Here is a 20298-nt window from a genome sequence, read left to right as displayed (position 1 = left end):
AACCTTCCATGGAGACTTTCTTATAGTAAGCTTGATCTATGTGGTTTGGAAGGATCATTTTGAAATAAAATATATGTTGGAGCGAAGGCCGACGCCCCCCGTCGCTCGATTCGTTTATAATGTGAACAGGACACGTCACGACAGTGGAAGAGCGGAGTCTGTCTCAATCAAGCGAAGGCTTCAGGATGGAGGGATCAATCAGGATAGGCGGAGGCCATGACGGGATCTGAAGATCCGGCGCCCTAAGACGAAGGGGGCGGTGGTGGTGTTGGCGGCCTACTGATCATCTGAGTGATGGCAGTGTTGAGATTGGCAAGGGCCTTCGTCATGGTGTCGATCTTTTGCTCTAGCGCTGCGTTGGCGGAGTTGGTCGCGGCAGCAGATGCGACATCACTGGTGTTGTCGTCGTTGCCTGGCATCTCTGATACCAGATTGTTGGAGCTGCGACTTCTAAGGTGATATGTGTGGTGAGGAGGAGGACGAGGATCAGGACCACGACGTTTGGGCACCGTCGTCCTAGAACTAGGGCTGCTGGCTGGAATGGACGCAGTACTGTTCACGGGGTGAACAGTAGACACAGGAAAAGGGGGAAGCCGAGCAAGATGATTGCTTGCTTAATCTTTCACTAGCTGAGTGCCCGGGCGTTGCAACGGGAATATATAATACCAGTATACTACGATAACTTATATACAAAATGTGTGTTATATTGTTATGAGAAAATGTTTCATAATCAATTTATGATCCTAGCCATACATAAATTTTGTTATTTTAATCTAGTTGTTTCACCACTACATTGCAACCATCAGTATCATGCAGACTTTGATATATGACACGATTTGTATGGTCTCATCATTGGAGAGCACGTTCCACATATGCCGGAAGAAATTCCCTCGTACATCATTAGTCATTAGACACGCACCACCATACGCTCTTGCTTAAACAAAAAGGCAAGTGTGTGTGTGTTTGCGAAGAGAATTAAAGGCAGGCCGGCACAAAAGCTACCCTGACGGTGGCGAGGATGACGAACTGGCCACTGTTGTCGATCCTCCTCTGCGTCACCTCTGGCGCCAAGATGACGCCACAATCCTCGATATATTAGTCGTCGAACGCACGCGACATGACGAGTACCGATGACTCTTGGTTGGGCTGCCAAACGAAGTGCACCCCGGGCTCATCAGCGAGGTAGTACCCCTGGCCGTTGCACCACCGGATGCGCTACTCCACTACATACATCATGTTCGAGGACACTCACACAACGCCAACAACGTCCATCGTTCCAGCGCACAAGAATTCATGTCCGGTCAGTAGCGACTTACGTGGCAGGTTGGGCTTCAGGTGGACGATGAGCTGAACGACGTGATGGCGTCGTCATCGGATGTGGTGTCCAGAACAACCCTAGAGTCGTCGACGTTGGCGACAACCATGAGGCCCCCTTGCTTAACGATGGACAGTGTGGTGCAGCTACTCTAGACCGCGTCCAAGCGGCGGCTTCGCGGGAGCTTGTCGTACACCCGGCGCATGCGACCACGTAGGACTGCTTCTAGAGGTCGAACTGATAGTCGCCAAGCTTCTTCTCGTCATCGATGAGCGACGCCAACGCGAGTGCTTCCTGCTCATGGTGTTTGTTCGGGGTTTCAAGTAAGAAACATGGATTCATGCTTGGCGTTGGTTTATGAAAATGACTCACAAGTCTGATCCATGGAAAAAATATTACGAAGAATAAATGTCATGCATGCAAAAAAGGGAATTTAAGTATAAAATATTATTCAAACAAAAGAAATTGCATGCAAAGCTCTTTTTTAAATAATATTACCTCCATCCAAAAATATAATTCAAGAATCTCGGTGATACTTATCTACTACTACGCATTGTGCAAGGGTAGCAAGTGAGCTTGGTGAGAGATGTAGTAGATGTGTTTCATGTCATAGATGTAGACATAAACACACATGTGGTGTGGTAGCTATTCTTGGCCTTTACTTGAGAGGTCACGGGTTCAAATCCCCTTGAGGACATGTGCTTTTTTTAAATTTTAGCTAGACGTGGGCTGTACGGGGGAATGAGAATGAGCTTTGCGGGGAGAGGGGAATGAGAATGACAGAACATAGAATGATGACAGAACATGAGAATGAGAAACGGGAATGGTGGCAGAACGGGAATGGCAGAACAGGAATGGTGACAGAATACGGAATGACAGACTACTCTTGCAGCCTTAATAAGTAGTAGAGATTGATTGGAGGGGTACATTTATAGGGCTGAGATAGCAGTCGTCCTTATCTAATATCTTAACAAACCAAATCCTTATCTATATAAACAAACTCTTTATCCCTATCCATCTAAAAAAACTGACTGATGCTTATCCATCTAAACAAACTAACTGATACTTATCCATCTAAACAAACTAACTGATTTTTTTAGGGCGGCTAGGCTGTCGGTCATAACAGTCAGACCTTCCATAAGCGGAATTAAGAGAGTTTTCTTGGATGAGTTAGAGTGTTGGGGTCTAGCCGGTGCCCAACATCTTGAGGGCTTGGGCCTAGGTGCTGCCATTGTTAGGTCCATGGGTCTTCTGAGTGAGTAGTGTAGTGCAGGTGTGTGTGTGTGGAGCCTGCTGGCACTTTTGCTGTTTGCCTCCTTTTGTGTCCTGCTGTTTTCATACGCAGGAGGCTGGGGTTCTGTGCACAGCAGGAGTTTGGTGGTCTGGTATTCTGCCTTTTTGGCGTTGTACTTTGGTCCATTTTGAACTCTTTTCTTCTCTTAATTTAATGATGCGCATCTCTCCTGCGCGTTCAAGAAAAAAAAAAGAAGATAAGCAAATCTCCTTCACACTCTCACATGGAGAGCACCTCAAAGGGCTATCCTAGCAAGATGGATAATAAAACTACTCAATCAAAAGCAAAGCGACCTAAACACAATCAAACAGCAAAGAAGGGCAGGGCAAAGAGATACCAAGTTATTGTCAAATGCTACAAGTGTGGTGAAGAAGGGCATATATCCAGCAATTGCCCTAGGAGGAAAGTTGTCAACACTACATGCTATGAAAGTGATGATGATGAATATGATGATGATGAACATTACCTGGTCGTTTACTAGTCGTCCTGTTCATCTAGGAGACCAGAACCTATGTATCTAAGAGATGTTCGGAGTAGCCCCATCAAAGACAAGAGTTTCTGTGTTTCCACAACCACCAGGCCACTAGGATCACGGCTGAATTGAATCTTTTCTTTTGTTCCTTTTGAACTGTCGTTCCTGACCTATGCCATCAGTCTTGAAAACTAGATTCCACAGTTCCTGGAGTGAGGTGCTGCAGCCCAATAAGAGACAGGGTATGAAACCAAACATCCCTAGCAAAAACACATTGTAACATAATGAGTTGCATGGTTTCTTCTTTCTGATCACAAAGAAGGCATTTTGTGGGATGGTCCAAACCTCGACGAGCCAATCGATCCGCTGTCCAGCAGCGATTTAAAGAAGCCAGCCAGATAAAAAATTTACATCTTGGAGGTGCCCAACTTTTCCAGACCCTTGCTGCCGGTTCAAAGGTGACCATCCCCTCAAAGAAACGATGATAAGCAGATTTAGAGGAGTATTCCCCTGAGGCAGAAGGGGTCCAGCGGTGTTGGTCTGAAACTCCTGGGTGAAGTTGGAAGCCTTGAATCAGGTCCCAGACCATGAAGTACTCAGATAGAAATTGAGCTGATATGCTTCCTGAGATATCATTTACCCAGCCATTTTCAGTCAAGGCATCCTTTACTGTTCTACTATGGAGAAATCTGTTCGGAACCCGAGAGACAAGGATCGGAGCCAAGTCACGCAGAGCCTGTCCATGGAGCCAGCGATCCGTCCAAAGGAGGTTTGGGACCCGTCTCCTGCCAAAGAAACCACTGGACATGCAACCCTGGCTGTAGCATTTGGGTGTACTCTAATTTTCACATCAGCCCACATAGGATTCGGTTGAGTTTTCTTCATCCAAAGCCACCTCATATTAAGATCCCAACCAAGGACCTCTAAATTGTGCAGACCTAGCCTTCTAAGGTCAATGGTTTGCAAACCTTTGCCCAACTGACCATACAGTGGCCTCCTTTGACATCTTTACGGCCTTTCCAAAGAAACCCTCTCCAAATTTTATCAATGGCCTTGATGACCCACTTGGGACATTGAAGAGCAATTAAGTGATAGATAGGGATAGCAGTTAACACTGCTTTTACTAGAGTTGTTCTCCCAGCCAGGTTGACCATTGTGCCCTTCCACCCCAGAAGTCTATCAACCACTTTATCGATGAGCTCAAGGAAATCATGCTTGGAAAGTTTACGTACTTATAGTGGTAGACCCAAATATTTGCACGGGAAGGATATCACATTGCAAGGCAGAATACTCTGGGCTGTTTCAATATGATGGGCATTACACTGAATAGGGGTCATTGAGCACTTACCGATGTTTGTGATCAGGCCGGAGGCTTCACAAAAAATTCTCAGGATTTCTTTGACCAGATTTAACTCATTCTCTTCAGGTTGTAGAAATAACACGACATCGTCTGCATACAGTGAAACCCGCTGTCCATTACCACCTCCTTACTGCGTGCATTTTTGCCCGGCAATTTTGGCATACAATTCTTGCTGCTATTGGCTTGGGGCATCTCACTCCGGCTGCTGATGAGGGAAACTTTTCAGAATGGTGGGGAAAGGTGTGCCTTAGAGTTACCAAGACAAGGGAAAAAGGACTTAACTCTCTGATCATCCTGGGGGCTTGGTGCCTATGGCTTCAGAGAAACAGAGCAGTGTTTCATGGGGAGTCTCCTTCATTGCCCAGGATTCTTAGATGTTTCTCAGATGAGTGTGTTTGCTGGGTTTTAGCAGGAGCTAAGGAGATCGGTAGTATGGGCTTAGTTGCTGCCCTGGGCGAGGTCGGGTCTAGTTTCAGTACTTCTATGTAGGGATGAAAACGGTTTCGGAATTTTTCGGTATTCCGGAAACCGATTTCGAAATTTTTCGGTCGGATTCATCGGTAACGGTATTTTTCGAAAACGGAATCGGTTTTCGGAATTTTCTATCGGAATCGGTATCGGAATCGGCGTGGCGTTTTACCGACCGTTTCCTTCGGTTACCGGTTTTTGTCGGAAATTACCGGATTTGTGTTTCGGAATTTTCCGGAATTGGGTCTCGGAATTTTTCGGAATTGTGTCTCGGAATTTTTCGGAATTTTCCAGCATGTGATTTTTCGCATCGCCTGTACGTCTCTAGATAAGGATTACTTATTTTTGTATTTTTTGGACACCTTTAGATATTTTTTTGGATAGATGGTGTTGGAAGGCAGTTGAGATTAACGATTTGGTCTTTTCCACACACTAGGTTTTAGGGTTTTTCTGTGAGGTTGTGAAAACTCTTTATGTGAGGAAAAAATATTTCATAAGTAAACATGCCATGTCAGCTAGATCGAGTGGAAATTGTGAATTGTGAACTTTGAGTCTATGAACTTGTGATCTTTATGAACTTGTTATATTGTGAACTTGTGATCTTTGTACACTTTTTATATTATAAATTTGTGATCCTTGTGAACTTCTTATATCATGAATTGTGAACTTGTGGTCTTTGTCATCTTTTGTCAACTTTGTTGTATTATGAAGTTTGATATATTTACCGATTGTGTTTTAGATTCCGACCGTTACCGGTGTATTTTCCGCACCAAACTTTCGTTTCCGATGTTTCCGAAATACCGATATCGTTTCCGTTTCCGGAGTTACCGTTTTCGATTTTGTTTCCGATAAAAAATATGAAAACGGTAATGGTTTTAGTGTTTACCGACCGTTTCCGACCGTTTTCATCCCTACTTCTATGTAATTTCTTTCGGAATTTTGTGGGTCTTTGGGAGATTTGCTTTGCAACATCTCCTCTTTTGTAATGTTTCTCTTCCTCTTTAATATATAAGATGCGCAGTTCTCCTGCGCGTTCTCAAAAAAAAAAAACCTCTACGCATGAGAGGCTGCAAAAGGCCCAAATCAATTGCTTTTGTAACCATGGATTTCAGAACATCCATAACCATAATGAAAAGCATAGGAGACAAAGCGTCCCCTTGCCTTAATCCGCGCTGATGGCAAATAAGATCCCCAGGTTCCCCATTAACCAGCACTCTAGTAGAGGAGCCCAGCAATTTAGAAAGCAAGTTACACCAGACCGGACCGAAGCCCAAATGCCTTAAAACCTCCAATAAGAAAGGCCAAGAGTTGAGTCAAAGGCCTTGCCGATGTCAAGTTTTAGAACAACCCTTGGAATCTTTTGGTTGTGGATGGACTTCGCCGTTTGCTATACTAGTATAAAATTGTCATGAATACGATGACCCTTCACAAAAGCGCTTTGATTTGGCGACACTAAATCTGAATGTTTTGAAGCTAGCCGGTTTGCAAGCAGTTTGGTGACAACCTTGGCAAAGCTATGAATTAAGCTTATAGGTCGAAAATCTTTGACTTCAATAGCCTTAGCCTTCTTTGGTAAAAGAGTGATATACGCATAATTAAGAAGGTGAAGCTAGGAAATATCGCCATGCAAAAGCCGTTCAACTGCCATCATGAAATCCATCTTGATAATTTGCCATGCAGTCTTGTAAAATCTGCCTGTGAAGCCGTCAGGGCCGATATCATCAAATTTGCATCAGACCTGGAGATGAATGGAAAACAACCTTCAAAACCAAGGAGGGGCTGCATGAGTGGCTTGTTATGCCATTTGGACTTTCAAATGCACCAAGTACTTTTATGCATTTAATGAACCAAGTCCTTCGGCCTTTCTTATCTCAATTCGTTGTGGTTTATTTTGATGACATCTTAATTTATAGCATAAGTGAAGATGAGCACTTTGATCATGTCCAAAAGGTGTTTAAAGTATTAAAGCAAAATGAGCTTTATGTCAATTTGAAGAAGTGTGTTTTTGTTATGACCGGCATGCAGTACAAAAGGAAACAGCAGGCCAGGGGGCATGCGGCAGGAGAAGGGGATCAAGGCTGGGACAGCCAGCAGTAATTCAATAATCCTAGGATCTATTTCCTTTTGAGAGTTTCCTTTTATTTAGAGATAAGCTTCCTTTTATTCAGAGAGATTAGTTTCCTTTTATTAAGAGATAAGTTGCCTTCTATTGAGAGAGAGGCTAGTATAAATAGGAGATGTAAGACAGGAGGAAGGATCATCAAAGAAATTACCTAGCCGTCTTCCCTGTGGAAGCCGGAACCTGAGCTAGCCTGTTTTCCCACGCCGTGAACACGGCGTCCCGGCGTCCCTCTCGCCCAGTCCCCCGCCAACCTCCAGCAGTACACCAGTACAGCTTGAGGGAGGTCCCTGGTAGGAATAGGAATCCTATCAACCTGGTATCAGCTATGTCCAGCGATCCTCCATTCACCAGCCACCCACCGCCACCATCGCCTTCCACTGTTCCAGGGCCGTCCACCACCATCTCTCCACCAGTTTCCACCACACCTACGCCAATACTCACGCTGGAATCTGTGGCCACAGCGGTCCACGATCTGTCCCGGTCAATGGCAGCCATGCAGGATTTTCTCCTGCGATCCATGTACTCCCAGCCAACCCCGTCACCTACCATACCCCCACCACAGCCGCCACTCTATGCCCTTCCTCATACCGGGGCGACAGCAACACAAGGAGTGCCCATACACATGCTATCCATGCCGGCGTCACCATCACCGATCCCATCATATGCGATGGCATCCATGGGCGCGCCGCAGTACACGATGACGACGTCCCCGACACCGCCGGGAGCGGCCGGCATGCCATTGCCAGCGATGTTTCACCCACCTTACGGCACCGGCGCCAACTTCGGAGGCGTCGACGGCCTTGGACCCTACGGCTCGGTCCAGGGTGGCCGGGGACAATTTGAGGGGGCCATGTCGCACGACACTGCGCCACCTCCGCAGGGACAGGGACCAGGCTTCGGTCCCCAGCCACCTCGCTTCTACAAACTCGATTTCCCGACATATGATGGCACCGTCGACCCGCTCAATTGGATCAACCAATGTGAGCAGTTCTTCCGAGGCCAACGTACCCCGGCCTCGGATCGGACCTGGTTGGCATCGTACCATCTCACTGGGGCCGCCCAGACGTGGTACTACGCCCTCGAGCAAGACGAAGGCATGCCAGCCTGGGGCCGTTTCCGCGAGCTCTGCACCCTACGTTTCGGGCCAGCAGTGCGCGGCACGAGGCTGTCGGAGCTCGCCCGGTTGCCGTTCATCTCTACGGTGCACGACTACGCCGAGCGTTTCAATGCGGTGCTGTGCCATGCACACAACCTCTCGGCATCCCAGAAGGCGGAGCTCTTTGTGGGAGGACTGCCCGACCACATACGGATCGACGTCGAGCTACGCGAACCCCAGAACCTGCAAACAGCCATGCACTTGGCACGGGCGTTCGAACGCCGTGCGGCTGGCCCAGGGGCGTTTCCTCCAGTACGTGGCGGGAGGAGCTCGTCGCGACCACCGCCGTCCGGTCCACCCCGACAACCGCACGGGCTACCTTCATCGGGTTCGACGCCATCAACGGGTTCCTCTACATCGACACGACAGTTCCGCCGGCTAACACCAGCGGAACAGATGGAACGTCGACGGCAAGGATTGTGTTACAATTGTGACGAACCCTATGTCCGTGGCCACGTCTGCCAGCGTCTCTTCTACCTGGAGTCGGCGGACTACGTCGACGACACGTTCACACCGGAGGATCACGCCGGGGCCTTCAACCACGGCGAGCCGGGACATCCCACGGTCCCAGGGGCGGACGCCATGCAGGACTCCGACCCTCCACCGACGGTATCCCTTCACGCTATTGCAGGGGTCCGGACCGAGCAGGCCATGCTCCTGCCGGTGATCATTCACGGCCATCGGGTGGTGGCGCTTCTCGACTCGGGATCGACGACCAACTTCATCAACGTCGACATCATGCACCGCCTCAAATTAGCCACTAAACCCCGCCCCACGCTTCGGGTGATGGTGGCTAACGGGGAACGCGTGCCGTGCCAGGGCGTAGCACGGAACGTGGAGATCGCCATCAACGCCGAAGCTTTCTGCGTCAACTGTTACGACATCAACCTCGGCGAGTTTGATCTCATCCTGGGCGTAGAGTTCCTCAGCACACTGGGACCTATACTGTGGAATTTCAAGGACATGTGCATGTCTTTCACGCGGGCTTCCCGGTCCGTGCGGTGGACTGGCTTGTGCTCGCGCAGGGGCCAGGCACGCACACCGACCTCATGTGCCATACCGTCCACACCCGACCAGCCACTCATGGATCGCCTGCTCCAGCAATTTGAGGTGGTGTTCACCGAACCGGCCGGGCTGCCTCCACCTCGGCCGTACGACCACCGCATCCATCTTCTTCCAGGCACTCCTCCAGTCGCGGTTCGCCCCTACAGATACCCCCAGCTCCAGAAGGACGAACTGGAACGCCAGTGTGCAGCCATGCTTGCCCAAGGCATCATTCGGCCAAGCACCTCGCCGTTCTCTGCTCCAGTGCTCTTGGTCCGGAAACATGACAACTCATGGCGCTTCTGCATCGACTTCCGAGCCCTCAACGCCAAGACATCTAAGGATAAGTTTCCCATTCCCGTCGTTGAGGAATTGCTCGATGAACTGCATGGAGCTCGCTACTTCACTAAGCTCGACCTCCGGTCGGGCTACCACCAGGTGCGAATGCACCCGGATGACATCGCCAAGACTGCTTTTCGCACACATCAGGGTCACTATGAATTCTTGGTGATGCCTTTTGGCCTCTCCAACGCCCCAGCGACCTTCCAGGCACTAATGAATGATGTGCTACGGCCCTATCTCCGCAGGTTCGTCCTGGTATTCTTTGACGATATACTAATCTACAGTGCCACATGGGCCGAACACCTGCAGCACTTGGGCGTGGTCCTCAATGCCCTCCGAGCACACCATCTACATGTCAAGCGCTCCAAATGTTCATTTGGGGAAAAATCCGTGGCGTACCTCGGCCATGTGATTTCCGCGGAGGGGGTAGCCATGGACACGGCTAAGGTGGTAGCCGTCTCCACATGGCCGACGCCGAGCTCAGCCAGGGGCCTACGCGGCTTCCTGGGCCTTGCGGGCTACTACCGCAAATTCATCCGCGACTTCGGCACGATTGCAGCACCACTCACGCGTCTCCTGCGCCGAGACGCGTTCACGTGGGATGAGGAGGCAACAGCAGCATTCCAAGCACTCAAGACCGCCCTCACCTCCGGACCCGTGCTCCAAATGCCGGACTTCGACAAGTGCTTCACAGTCGACTGTGATGCCTCTGGTGTGGGGTTCGGCGCCGTACTTCACCAAGGCGCGCGACCTCTCGCTTTCTTCAGCAGACCATTTGCACCACGCCACATGAAACTCGCCGCGTATGAACGCGAGTTGATTGGGTTGGTTCAAGCAGTGCGCCATTGGCGACCGTATCTTTGGGGTCGCTATTTTCGGGTACGTACGGACCACTACAGTCTCAAGTTTCTACTCGATCAACGGTTGTCCACTGTGCCACAGCATCAATGGCTCAGCAAACTCTTCGGTTTCGACTTCGACGTGGAGTACCGCCCGGGCCGCCTCAATACTGTGGCGGACGCACTGTCTCGCCGTGATGAGGTGTCCCCATCTTCGGCACTAAGTTCGGAGGGGGCCGCCACGGTCCATGCCCTCTCCGGGCCTTCCTTCGCCCTACTGGAAGAGATCCGGAACGCGACCAGCACCACCGACGCCGCGCAACATCTTTTCCAGCGCCTGCAGGAGGGCACCCTTGAAGCGCCTTGGCGTCTGGAGGATGGCCTCTTCCTCCACGGATCTCGCATCTTCGTGCCCGACCATGGGGACCTGCGCCGCCAGGTGCTCACTTTGGCGCACTCAGCAGGCCATGAGGGTGTTCAGAAAACACTCCACCGCCTTCGTGCCGAGTTCTACATCCCCAGCGATCGCGCCTTGGTACAAGAATGGGTACGTACATGCAAAACGTGCCAGAAAAACAAGACCGAGACTCTGCACCCAGCCGGCCTTCTACAACCGCTCGACGTGCCGTCCCAAATATGGGCCGACATTTCGATGGACTTCATCGAGGGGCTTCCCAAGGTGGGCGGCAAGGCTGTCATCCTCACGGTGGTCGATCGATTCTCCAAATACGCGCACTTTATTGCGCTGGGGCATCCTTACACAGCGTCGTCCGTCGCTCGCGCCTTCTTCGACGGCGTCGTCCGGTTACATGGGTTTCCCTCCTCCATCGTCAGCGACAGGGATCCCGTGTTCACCGGCCATGTGTGGCGCGATCTCTTCAAGTTAGCCGGTGTCAAGCTGCGCTTAAGCACGACTTTCCACCCTCAGACGGATGGCCAATCCGAGGTGGTAAACAAGGTGATAGCCATGTATCTTCGATGTGTGACAGGTGACCGACCACGCGCTTGGGTGGAATGGTTGCCGTGGGCGGAATATTGCTACAACACATCATTTCACACAGCATTGCGGGCAACCCCCTTTGAGGTGGTCTACGGTCGACCCCCTCCGGCCCTCTTGCCTTACAAGCCAGGGACCGCACGGACAGAGACAGCGGATGCTCTCCTTCGCAGCCGCGATGAGGTCCTGGCAGAAGTCCGTCAACGTCTTGTTCAAGCACAACAGATCTCCAAGAAGTATTACGATGCCACACATCGGGAGATGGAGTTCAAGACCGGTGATTGGGTTTGGTTGCGATTGCTACATCGCACCACCAAGTCCTTGGATCCTCATGCCAAGGGCAAATTGGGTCCGCGCTATGCAGGACCTTTCCAGGTGCTGGAGCGTATCGGCAGCGTGGCGTATCGTCTACAGCTGCCGGAGGGTGCTCGTATCCACGACGTCTTCCACGTGGGCCTCCTGAAAGCCCACAAAGGAGATCCGCCTGCCATGCCGACGCCACTACCACCAATCCAGGATGGGCGACTGCTGCCAGTACCAGTGACAACCCTCAAAGCACAGCTGCGCCGTGACATCTGGTATATTCTTATTCAGTGGCAAGGGATGACGCGCGAGGAAGCAACATGGGAACTACTGGCTGAATTCAAAGACCTCTACCCTGACTTCCAGCTCGAGGACGAGCTGTTTTCGCAGGCAGGGAGAGATGTTATGACCGGCATGCAGTACAAAAGGAAACAGCAGGCCAGGGGGCATGCGGCAGGAGAAGGGGATCAAGGCTGGGACAGCCAGCAGTAATTCAGTAATCCTAGGATCTATTTCCTTTTGAGAGTTTCCTTTTATTTAGAGATAAGCTTCCTTTTATTCAGAGAGATTAGTTTCCTTTTATTAAGAGATAAGTTGCCTTCTATTGAGAGAGAGGCTAGTATAAATAGGAGATGTAAGACAGGAGGAAGGATCATCAAAGAAATTACCTAGCCGTCTTCCCTGTGGAAGCCGGAACCTGAGCTAGCCTGTTTTCCCACGCCGTGAACACGGCGTCCCTCTCGCCCAGTCCCCCGCCAACCTCCAGCAGTACACCAGTACAGCTTGAGGGAGGTCCCTGGTAGGAATAGGAATCCTATCAGTTTTCCTACGGAAGAAACTTCTTTTCTTGGGCTTTATCATAACAAGTTATTCATGTTGATGATCTAAATCAATTTGAAGAAGTGTGTTTTCCTACAGAAGAAACTTCTTTTCTTGGGCTTTATCATAACAAGTTATTCATGTTGATGATCTAAAGTTGTTGCAACAAGAGATTGGCCAACTCCAAATAATATTACTGAAGTTAGAAGTTTCCATGGTCTAGCAAACTTTCTATAGAAGATTTGTGAAGAACTTCAGCACTATTATGGCACCAATTACTGAATGTTTGAAGAAAGGGAAATTCCAATGGAGTGAAACTGCAGAAGCAAGTTTCAAGGAGATTAAGGAGAAGCTATCACAAGCCCCTGTGTTGATTCTTCCTGATTTTAACAAGACTTTTGAACTAGAATGTGATGCAAGTAGGGGTGGTAATGGGCCGCGATCCAAATGCTTCTTCACAAAATGGTAGGGCCCTAAATAAATTTTAGTTAAAAAATGAATAGAAATAGGGCCTGATCCTAATCCGATCCGATCCTTAAATCTTATAGTGTAAAATTTAGAGCCCATTGTCACTCCTAGATGCAAGTGGAGTAGGTATTGGAGCTGTTTTGTCTCGAGAGAAAGCCCATTGCATTCTTCAGTGAAAAATTAAGTGATGCAAGAGGTGGACACTGTCATGTGGCATGGGGGACTGTTTGCAGGCCTATTGAGCTGGGTGGCCTAGGTATTTCGAGCTTAAAAGAGCTTGCCTGGTCACTTAGAATGCGCTGGTTATGGTTGACAAAAACTGATCCAACTCGCCCTTGGACTTCTATTTCTATCCAAGTTCCTAAGAAAGTAAAAGATTTCTTCTCAATGGCTATGCAAACTGATATTGGTAATGGTGCTTCCACGCTTTTTTGGACAGATAGGTGGCTGTTGGGACATAGAATTGCAGATTTGACTCCACGGTTATTCAGAACTATTTCTAAGCAAAGGACTAATCGGAGAACAGTATTGGACGCTCTTTCCAATCACAGCTGGATTTCGGACATTCAGGGGGGCCTTTCAGTGGGTGTTATCAACGAGTATCTCCTCCTGTGGGATTTATTAGATTTGGTTCAGCTAAGACCTCATGTTGAAGACAAGCATTTCTTTCGCCTTGCTGCCAATGGAAAATATTCTTCCAAGGAAGCTTATAGGGGTTTCTTTATTGGGTCAATTGAGTTTGAGCCTTTTCATATAATTTGGAAGACTTGGGCTCCTCCAAAATCTAAGTTTTTCATGTGGTTGGTCGCCCACAAGAAGGTGTGGACAGCTGATAGGTTGCAAAGAAGAGGTATGGATCATCCGGAGAGATGTCCATTATGTGATCAGGATCAGGAAACCTTAAATCATATGCTGCTGGGCTGCGTTTTTGCTAGAGAATTTTGGTTCAAGCTGCTTCTTGTAAATCTACAACACTTAGCCCATAAGTCCTGTGAAGGGGTTTTTATGGATTGGTGGCAAGACTTGAGCACCAAGATTCCTGGGATTGCAAGAAATGGTCTTAATTCTCTTGTCATTCTTGGTGTTTGGACCCTTTGGAAACATCGCAATGGCTGCGTTTTTGACAATAAGAGTCCTAGTGTTGCTGTTGCTATTAGAAGTGTTGGTTTGGAGATTGATCTTTGGGTTATGGCTGGTGCAAAGAAGCTGTCCTTGCTTACTGCCCCCATCCCAGGTCTACCTGTTAGCTAGATAGCTGTAGTGCTGTTTTGGTAGCAGTGTTTTTGTCATGGATGGTTTCATTTATGCTTGTTATTGGCCGCCGTAGGGCGGCCTTATCTGTATCTTGGGGTCCTTTTTGGACCTTTTCCCCCTTCTTAATATATTTTCGCGCAGCTCTCTTGCGCTTTCGAGAAAAGACAAATGGAGCACTTGTCAGCAGGAACTATATGCAGTTTTTAGAGTTTATTGTCTACATTGACCATCAATCCTTGAAGCATTTTAGAAATCAAAAGCATGTGGATCGCATGTTACCAAGATGGGCAGCATATCTAGAAAGATTTAATTATCTCATTATTCACAAGTCTGGGGCAACAAATAGAGTGGTTGATGCTTTGAGTTGGCGTGCTTGTCTCTTAACTTCATTTGAAGCTGAACTTCCAGGAATGGAGCAAATAAAGGACTTGTATGAGAATGATGATGATTTTGGCCAAGTTTGGTTAAAGCATCTACAAGGGCAACCACTAGGTGAAGAATATGCGATACATGATGGATATGTCTTCAAGAAAGAGAGATTGTGTATTCCAAGAAGTTCTCTACGTGACAAGCTAATTAGAGAACTACATTCAAGTGACCTTAGTGGTCAAGTTGGGTGTGGTAAGACTATAGCCAGCCTGCAAGCACGTTATTATTGTCCACAACTCAAAAGAGACACTGGAAAGTTTGTTCAAAGGTGTCCTGATGTCAAACCTACAAAGGCCAAGTTCAAAACACTGGATTATATATGCCACTAGCAGTACCATGTGCACCGTGGGAGGACCTACCAATTGACTTTGTACTTGGTTTACCAAGAACAAGGCGTGAGAATGATGCAATATATGTTGTAGTAGACAGATTTTCTAAGGTGGCTCATTTCATTCCTTGTCGGAAGACAACAAATGCTCATCATGTGGCTAACCTTTTCTTTAGAGAAATAATTAGACTACACGATGTTCCAAGATAAATGGTTTCAGACCGTGACAGTAAGTTTCTAGCTGCATTTTGGCTTACTTTTTGGAAGCAATTCAACACTGAATTGAAATTTTCAAGCACAGCACATCCACAAACAGATGGCCAAACAAAAGTGAACAAGTTTTTGGGTAACTTAATTCGTTGCATATGTGGTAACAAAAAGGGATAGTAGGATTTAGCCTTATCTCTTGCTGAATTTGCTTACAATAATTCTGAGCATAGATCTACAGGCAAGAGTCCGTTCTCCATTGTTTACACAAAAGTTCCAAGACATATGGTTGATTTATTAAAGCTACCCTCAAGAGAGAATTCAAGGTCAGCAACAATCTGTGCTAACAACTATTCTGATTTGTTTAAAGAAGTTCATGACGTCCTAGAAGCCTCAAATCAGAAATACAAACAGCTAGCAGACAAGAGGAGACCAATGTTGTTTGAAGTTGGTGATAGGGTAATGGTGTATCTCAGAAAGGAGAGACTACCAGGAGGAGTTCATGGAGAACTAAGGCAAAGAAAATATGGACCATTTTCTATTTTGAAGAAGATAAGTGATAATGCATATGGAGTTGATCTGCCAAGAGAAATGAATATTTCAAATACTTTCAATATGGTTGATATATCACTCTAACATCCAGAACAAGCACTTTATGAAGAAAACTCGAGGTCGAGTTTCAATCAAGTAGGGGAGAATGATGAGGGACATCACATGCAAGGTTCATGAACATCCAAGTATCAAAACTCAAACTCAATTTTAATATCAAGAATTAAAAGAGAAATCTGATTTTGCTACTAATAGTGAGAAGTCAATTTGAGTTTGATCTCTAATACATATTTCATGAAGGTTACCTAAACATAGAAGATGATGTCATTGCATGTCATTGTATTACTAGAATATACTTGCTTCTCCTAGAAGTTATGTCCTAGGTAATATTGAGTTATGCATGCGTTGTATTTGAGTTGTTACTTAGTTGTTATCTTGTTGCCAAGTATGAGTTGTCTAAGGCTTCAAGTCTATAAATAGAGGCAATGCCCTCTAGTTTTGTAACTTGACTTGTATCCATCACTATATGAATGGAACTTGATGTTCTTCTTTAGATCTTGGACTAGATCTTTGCTTTGAGCTTTGGATTGAGCTCTCGCTGTCTGTGGATTCAAACTAGCCTTTAGGGCTGTACCTACTAGCACGTTGAAGTTGTTTCTTCATCATTTTGTGCTATCTACCTATCAGCACCTTGGAGAGGTTCCTCCAATATAGTGTGCTGCATCAACGGTGCTATCCTCAATCATGTGTCGATGGAGAGCTTGAAGGGCTTGATGCCCTTCGAGGCATGGTACTAGAAGAAACATGTTGTCTCATTCCTAAGGTTGTTCTAGTGCGTGGGCCATGTCAAGGCGACGAAGTTGTATCTATCTAAGTTGGAAGACTGGTGCACGTCGATGGTGCTCTTGGGGTCTGAGGTTGATAGCAAGGCTCATCATTTATTTGTCCCGCACAAAGGCAAGGTGGTGGTCTCGTGTGATGTCGTGTTTGTGGAGAAGGTGTCATGGGAGTAGGGAAGTTGGAGGAGTGCATGACATCTTCGTCATCGAGCACCTCATCATCAATGGTGGTATGCGGGACAAGAGGTGCCGACTGTGGACATGAGAAGTCTAGTCGCAGTGGTCGCTCCAGATGGGCCTGTGAGCCTGCCCATTGCAGGCGCAAGTAGGTAGACCCTTGTGGCGGCAGAAACACCACCACCATCTCTTGCTCCGGTTAAATAGGGGATTGCCAATTCCAGTCAAGTTTGTGATTCCTCCAAGTAACATGGACGCTCATGTTGACACACAACATGGCGAGGAGGTGCGCTCTTGCACCATGGAGAACCTCGTCGATAGCGCTGCAATCCTAGGCGCGACATGTAGAATGCTTGATGATGAGGAGATACTTCTCATGAGCGTCGATGAGCCGCCCACATTTTCTAATGTTGAGCGTGATCCACTGCTCGGGCGTTGGTCCATTGGGCTCAAGTGGGCCTTCAAGGTGAAGCAAGATGACCTCGTCGCCATTGCCAAGCACAAGGTGTAGCTTGTCGCCATTGGCTTTGACTAGTGGGAGGGGATTGACCTTGAGCAAGTCTTCACGCCGGTGGTGTGCATGGAATCTGTCCGCCTCTTGATGGCGTCGACGACAACGAAGGATTGGTGGGCTAAGGAGTTTGTCGCTAACTTGCTAAGGGGCAGGAGCAGCGGGTGCGCAAGGCCCTCTACGGGTTGCAGCAGGCTCCACAAGCCTAGAACATGAAGCTAGACACCACGCTCGATGAGCTCGGCTTCGCCATGTGCTCTACATGCGCCGATGGGGAAGGAGCAACTCATCGTCGTCGTGTAGGTGGATGAGATCATATCAGAGCGTGGGGGGAGGACATCGACAACTTCAAGTGTGATATGGTGGCTCGTTTCTGCATGAGCAATCTCGGCTTGCTCTCCTACTACCTCAACACCGAGGTGAAGCAGGGTAGGGACTCCACCTTGTGCCAGTGCATGTATGCAAGGAAGCTGCTAGAGTGGAGCAGCATGGTGGATTGCAAGCCGTGTGCAACACCGATGGAGGAAGGATGAAGCTGATGAAGGCCGGCGAAGTTGGATGCCACGCTCTACTGAAGCATAATCGGTGGGCTGCGCTACTTGATACACACGGTCAGACATCTCGTTCCCCACCGGGTACGTGAGCAGGTTCATGGAGGATCCTCAGGATGATTGTTGGTCCACAATAAATCGCCTGCTACGCTGCATCAATGGGACCGAGCAGGGTGTGGTCTTATCTAAGACCGACGGAGTATAGCTGCGGCTGAAAGGCTTCACTGACACAGACATGGCGGGCGGCATTGATGGGTAGAAGAGCACCTCCTGCATGCTCCTCTTCCTCAGCTTGTCCCCTGTTGCATGGCAGTCACAGTAGAGGGTGGTGGTGCTGTCGACGTGCAAGGCAGAATACATCGTTGGCCACGACGGCATGCCAAGGAGTGTTGCTGCACTGGCTGCTGGGTGAGCACGCCAGGGAAGAAGTCCGCCCACCGACTAATGGTGGACAATCAGCCCCGCCATCACCCTTGCCCAAGTACTTAGTCCTCCCGACCGGAGCAAGCGCACCAACATGAAGTATCACTTCCTTAGTGATTGTGTTGATGGACACATTGTCCTCGAGTTCTTCGAGACCATCCGGTAACTCGCGGATGTCCTCACCAAGCCTCTTGGGTGCCTTCGGTTCTTTGAGCTGAAGAGCAAGATTGGCATGGTGGATTTCAAGGCTGAGGATGAGCAGTATGATTACGAGAAGAGTTGTAAGATAATCTGCTGCTCTCCCTCTTTGTTTTGCCGCAGCAAGGAGTTGGCAATAGGTCAATCATGCTATACTTTTATGTACTGTAGAAGTATGGCAATAGGCCAGCCCAGTAATACCCCAGCCACTTTCATTGTTGTTGAGGGGCTGATTTCAGTCATGTCTTATTGTACTAGGAGTTCGTGTACTCACCTTGTATACTCAGCATGCAAAGAGGTAACCAGTTCAGTTGCTGCACTAGCAGACTTGTGTTTGTGTTGTGTGTGTGCTCTGTTCTCAACTCTTCTACCTCTAGCAGTGAGTTGTTAGCGCGAGTGTGAGTGAGCTAATTGCTCACCTCTGTAGGGAGCTTGATTGCCAACTGTTACTTTGTTACTCATAAAGCTAGTTCACATTGATCGAAGATTCTTGTAGAGATAATATAGTTAGTTTGTTTTGATCTTGCATGGTTCATGGCATATGCAGTTACACACCAGGGATTCATCAAAAAGTTGGCGTCAGGCTGGATCAGATGGAAGCAGTCAGCTGATTCTAAAAGAACCTTCTACCAATGTTGTCCTAGCTGATCATGTTACAACAAAGAAATGGGAGAAAATTGTTGATTTCGATGACCACCTTGATGATATTAGCAAGTAAGTAAAATATTTTTCTTACAAGCACTTGGAGATCATGCCCGAAAAATTATAATATTAATAAAAAACTAGTTTTGTGTGTGCGTGTGTGTGTGTTAAGGGGGGGGGGGGGGGGGGGTATTAAATTTTAAACTGAATAAATTTCGATTTGCTGTCATGTGTAATGGTTTTGAACCATTTGATGAACATAACTTTTGGTAAGCAGATTATAGTCATTTCTAGCAACACGAGGGGGTGTATACTTTACCTGCATTTGTGGTCGAGCAGTATACTTTGCATGTCAATTGCTTTTGACCATCATTTGCACTTTTGCTGTGCAATACATGAGCCTACCATATGTGCGATGCAAATTGGCATATAAAAGTGAGGTTACCATTAGAAACTGGAGAAAATTAGTGGGAGAATGAGACAAGCATCACGCAGAATACAAAAAACGAGGCATTGACACGTAGATAAGTGAACCATAAGACACCTGACTTTCAGAGTTTATTTTCTGTGCGTGTGAAATTTTTCTGACCTTTCCTACATTAAATCTTTTTTTTTTGGTAGGGATTGGTCGAACCCAGGCCTCCTTGACTGAATTTTCATGATTGATCTCGCTATACTGTTTTGGAACTTCGCTAGAAATGAGGTGGTGAAGCTCGTCCTGCTGTGCTATGGATTTCTCTCAGTCGCAACGAGTTGTAAGCACTAAGCACGGATTTCATTTTAATGTAAATGAGTGATTTTGTAACAATTACAGTTCAAAATGCTAAAATTATGCAGAGACCATGAGATTGTTTCAAGGTCATGACAATTATTACGAGTTGTCACAAACAATTTTTGTTCGTACATGACTCTTATTTTAAAGAATGAAAGTTCACATAAATTTAAGTGAAATGTTGTAGACGAAGGGAATATTAATGGTCTGTTTGGAATAAGTTCAGTGCGCCTTACATAATCTGGCGGGCATCTACTTTGCGTTATAGCTTGTCAAAAGTTTTTGGTGGTGCGGCACGATTGACATCTGTGTGGATACATTTAGGGGTCGTAGCGGGCTTTAAATTTTACGCTAAAAAATTAAGGATTGAATCATATTTAGATGGATCCTTATTTTTTATTTTAAAACTAAAATTAAAG

The 20298-nt window shown here is 47.6% G+C and overlaps 1 protein-coding gene across 1 annotated transcript in view; it reads left to right on the top strand.

Moving 5' to 3' along the window:
* LOC100276147 (uncharacterized) overlaps positions 1-20058 on the top strand; it is a 29008-nt gene extending 8950 nt beyond the window's left edge. Inside the window, exons 3-4 of the mRNA NM_001150004.2 lie at positions 19013-19179; positions 19729-20058. Of these exons, the coding sequence (NP_001143476.1) occupies positions 19013-19179; positions 19729-19759 (198 nt within the window). The 3' untranslated portion in view covers positions 19760-20058. The remainder of the gene's footprint in view (positions 1-19012; positions 19180-19728) is intronic.
* The last annotated feature ends 240 nt before the right edge of the window (positions 20059-20298 follow it).

This window comes from Zea mays, chromosome 2, assembly GCF_902167145.1.
Source record: "Zea mays cultivar B73 chromosome 2, Zm-B73-REFERENCE-NAM-5.0, whole genome shotgun sequence".
NCBI classification, from domain to species: Eukaryota; Viridiplantae; Streptophyta; class Magnoliopsida; order Poales; family Poaceae; genus Zea; species Zea mays.
This window is presented reverse-complemented; position numbering and strand designations above follow the sequence as displayed.